Source organism: Centruroides sculpturatus, unplaced genomic scaffold (genome assembly GCF_000671375.1).
Source record: "Centruroides sculpturatus isolate CEXI.00-Female unplaced genomic scaffold, Cexi_2.0 scaffold934, whole genome shotgun sequence".
Taxonomy (NCBI): domain Eukaryota; kingdom Metazoa; phylum Arthropoda; class Arachnida; order Scorpiones; family Buthidae; genus Centruroides; species Centruroides sculpturatus.
The window spans coordinates 8,950-12,074 of NW_019385246.1; the positions used below are offsets into that span (position 1 = coordinate 8,950).

Below are 3,125 nucleotides of genomic sequence, written 5' to 3' on the forward strand. Positions count from 1 at the left end.
AAATATATGAGCCAATCACAGCCCGGCACGTGTGCAGTTTACGGACTACGGCTGTTTGAAAGGTTTTCTTCCATAAAATTAATCGATTCTAGACTAATTTGACTCAACATTTCCAAAACACATATCATTTTTGGGAATAATCCGTATAAACTATGCTATAAACAAAAAATTGTGGGATTACTTACCGAGTGTGCTTAAGCTTGTTTTCGTCGCGGAGCAGCGCACCAAACGGCGGGCGCGTTTTCTGATAAGTTATTTTTCTGCGAAAAATTCGTTGAACTTTGGAGACATCATTAATAGAAATAATTTTTATGACCGTTGAATAAGAAATGTTTTTATCACAAGAAATGTATAAAATTACAGTACTGTATTAGACTTAGAGTACCTAATTTATATACTGTACAGATGACGTGCGGCTAAATATCCAGATGGCACAAAGCACTGATTGGTCAGCTGAATGACGTCAACCCACTGAAATAGGAAATACTGGTCGATAAGCCTACACCTCATATTGCTGTTGTGAGAGGGAACAGCTATTTGTAAATTGATTTTTCATTTGTGATTTTTCTAATATAAATTTAAATAAGTGCGCATTCGAAATGTTTCCTTGCAACATTTGTGACAAAGAGTACAAGGCAAAGAAAAGCTTAATTAGACATCAACGTCTTTTACACAACGTTGTGACATGTCAAGAAAAAATTTGCCTTGTCCATTTTCTGTAAGTGAAGAATGTTTGAACCTGGCATGTGTCTCAATTAAAAGGTTAAGACAGCACTGTATTGAAAAAAACGGCTATGAAGAATGTGAAGAACAGCTAACGTTTAATGATATGACAGGTAAGTTTTAAGTGTTAAACCATAATTTTAGTGTTTTTAAAGTAGTTCTCAGTATAGGTGATTCTTAAATTAATGGTATATCTAAAACATGTAATATTAAAAGTGTATTTAACAGATAAAGTTTTGTAGTATGACAAATATTAAGATTAAACACTGTATAACAATGAATAGAATACTAGTTTTTTGGTAGAAGTTACTTTTAGTTAATTTATATCTAATTTTTAGTTTTTAGCTGGTTTGGATTTTTTAAGTTGTGTTTTACGTGTAGTTGCAAGACTTAGTGTAAATTACAGTTCTTAATTGTTTTTCCTAAAAGTAAACTTTTTGTGGGGTGTCTTTGTTTAATTGGTAAAAATAATAATAGCAATTACAATACGCTGTTTAAGTTATAAAAAAGAAATGTATAAAAGTTATTCATCTGAGAAACTAATTAATATTGTACTTTTTCTCACTAGAATTTTTTGTCTGGAAAGATAAAGAAGTTTGTAAAATCATCTTTTATATCACGTAATGGTCCAACAACACTTTCTGATGGCAAAATTAAAAAGAAATCTATACATGTCATCGATCAGGAAATTATGTTCCAAAAGGATGTGTGAAACGTCAAATAAAATCACGGGGATCTTGCAAAAGTGGAAATATATGTATTGCTTCTATTGAGGTGTTTATTACATCAAATTCAATAATAGCTAAATACCATAAAAACCACTGTGGACACAATCTCAGTCTTGCACACATCCATTTGTCTGATAGTGAAAAAGCAGTTATTGCAGGTAAAGTGTATTTTACTGGTTGATTTGGAAAAAGTAATAAATGATTAATTATCAATACTTTACTTTTTAGGAAAACTTGCTAATAGTGTCACCCTGAAGAGAATCTTAGATGATATTCGAGATTCTACAAGTAATGAACTTACTCGCATTCATCTTGTGACAAGAAAAGATTTGCAAAATATCAAGTGTGCATACAACATTCAGGAAAAGAAGAAATATCAACCTGAAGATAAGATCAGTGTGCAGCTATGGGTAAATAAAATGAAAACATTAGAACAGTCTCCAGTTTTATATTTTAAACAGCAAGGGGAAGTTGATGCTCAACAGAAACTTAGCAAAGAAGATTTTATACTGATAATCATGTTACCAATACAACAAGAATTATTAAAGATGCTAGGACAGCAGATGATCTGTGTGGACTCCACTCATGGCACTATTGCATATGATTTTTATGTTAGTACTATATTAACAGTTGATGAATTTGGAAGTGGTCTACCATGTGCATACTGCTTAAGCAATCGAATCCACACAACCACGTATTCTTTGTTTTTTGCTGCTGTCAGAGAAAAGCTTGAAAAACTGGAAACCATTGTTTTTATGTCTGATGATGCCTCTGCAATTTACAATGCATGGAAAGATATTATGGGTCCTGCTACACATCAGTTATTGTGCACATGGCATGTAGATAGGGCTTGGCGTAAAAAAGTTGTCACATCTTTCCCTGTTAAGGTTACACAAGAACTTATATACAAGATGCTACGAGTTCTTCTTAAAGAACAAATCCAGAAAAATTTGAAAATCTGATAAAGAAATTCATTTAATCATTAAACGAAAAAGAAACTGAAGAATTTCAAAAGTATTTTGTTCTTACTTATGCTTTCCATCCTAAAATGTGGGCATATTGTTATAGAAAGGGTCTTGGCATAAACACAAACATGTATTTGGAGGCCATGCATAGAGTTTTAAAACATTGTTATTTGGAAGGTAAAGTGAACAAGAGGGTGGACCATTGTATTGATGTGTTGTTAAAGATGGCTCGTGACAAATTGTTTGAACGCATCATAAAGATGTGCAAGGGAACTATTTCACACAGGCAAGCAAAAATGCATATAAGTCACAAAGAAAGTGAAACAATAGCATTTTGTGATATTACCAAAGTCATTGACAGTATACAATGGCAAGTAAAATCACAAAGCATAACAAATTCTATATATGTGGTGGAGAAAAAAATGAGAACATTGAAGACCATACTAGATGCAAGTTGTTATGTAATAAATGCAATGTGTGCGTGCATGTGTATTCATGTACATGTCCGGATTACGAAGTGAGTTTAAACATGTGTAAGCACATTCATGCGGTAATCAAAATAGAAAAAGAAACCTCTAACAGAAATGCAGCAAATGAATTATCTTGTGACATTTTGGCCGATGATCCAAATACACTTTTTAAGAGTGTAGAAAATTACCGTCTATGCATAAGTAAGGAAACTAAAACTATTGATCAATCATCTGAATAT

General features: G+C 32.4%; 1 protein-coding gene across 1 annotated transcript; it reads left to right on the top strand.

The window, feature by feature from the left end:
- The first annotated feature begins 685 nt into the window (after positions 1–685).
- On the top strand, positions 686–2,413 carry LOC111636684. The gene is made up of 2 exons (XM_023381978.1): positions 686–836; positions 1,680–2,413. The coding sequence occupies exons 1-2, from the start codon at positions 686–688 to the stop codon at positions 2,411–2,413; spliced, it is 885 nt and encodes a 294-aa protein (XP_023237746.1).
- The last annotated feature ends 712 nt before the right edge of the window (positions 2,414–3,125 follow it).

Excerpts from the sequence above, each read along its gene's own strand:
- LOC111636684 (XM_023381978.1), top strand. The coding sequence starts at position 686 with ATGTCAAGAAAAAATTTGCCTTGTCCATTTTCTGTAAGTGAAGAATGT. Across the intron at positions 837-1,679 it reads AACGTTTAATGATATGACAG|GAAAACTTGCTAATAGTGTC; the intron begins GTAAGTTTTAAG and ends TTTACTTTTTAG.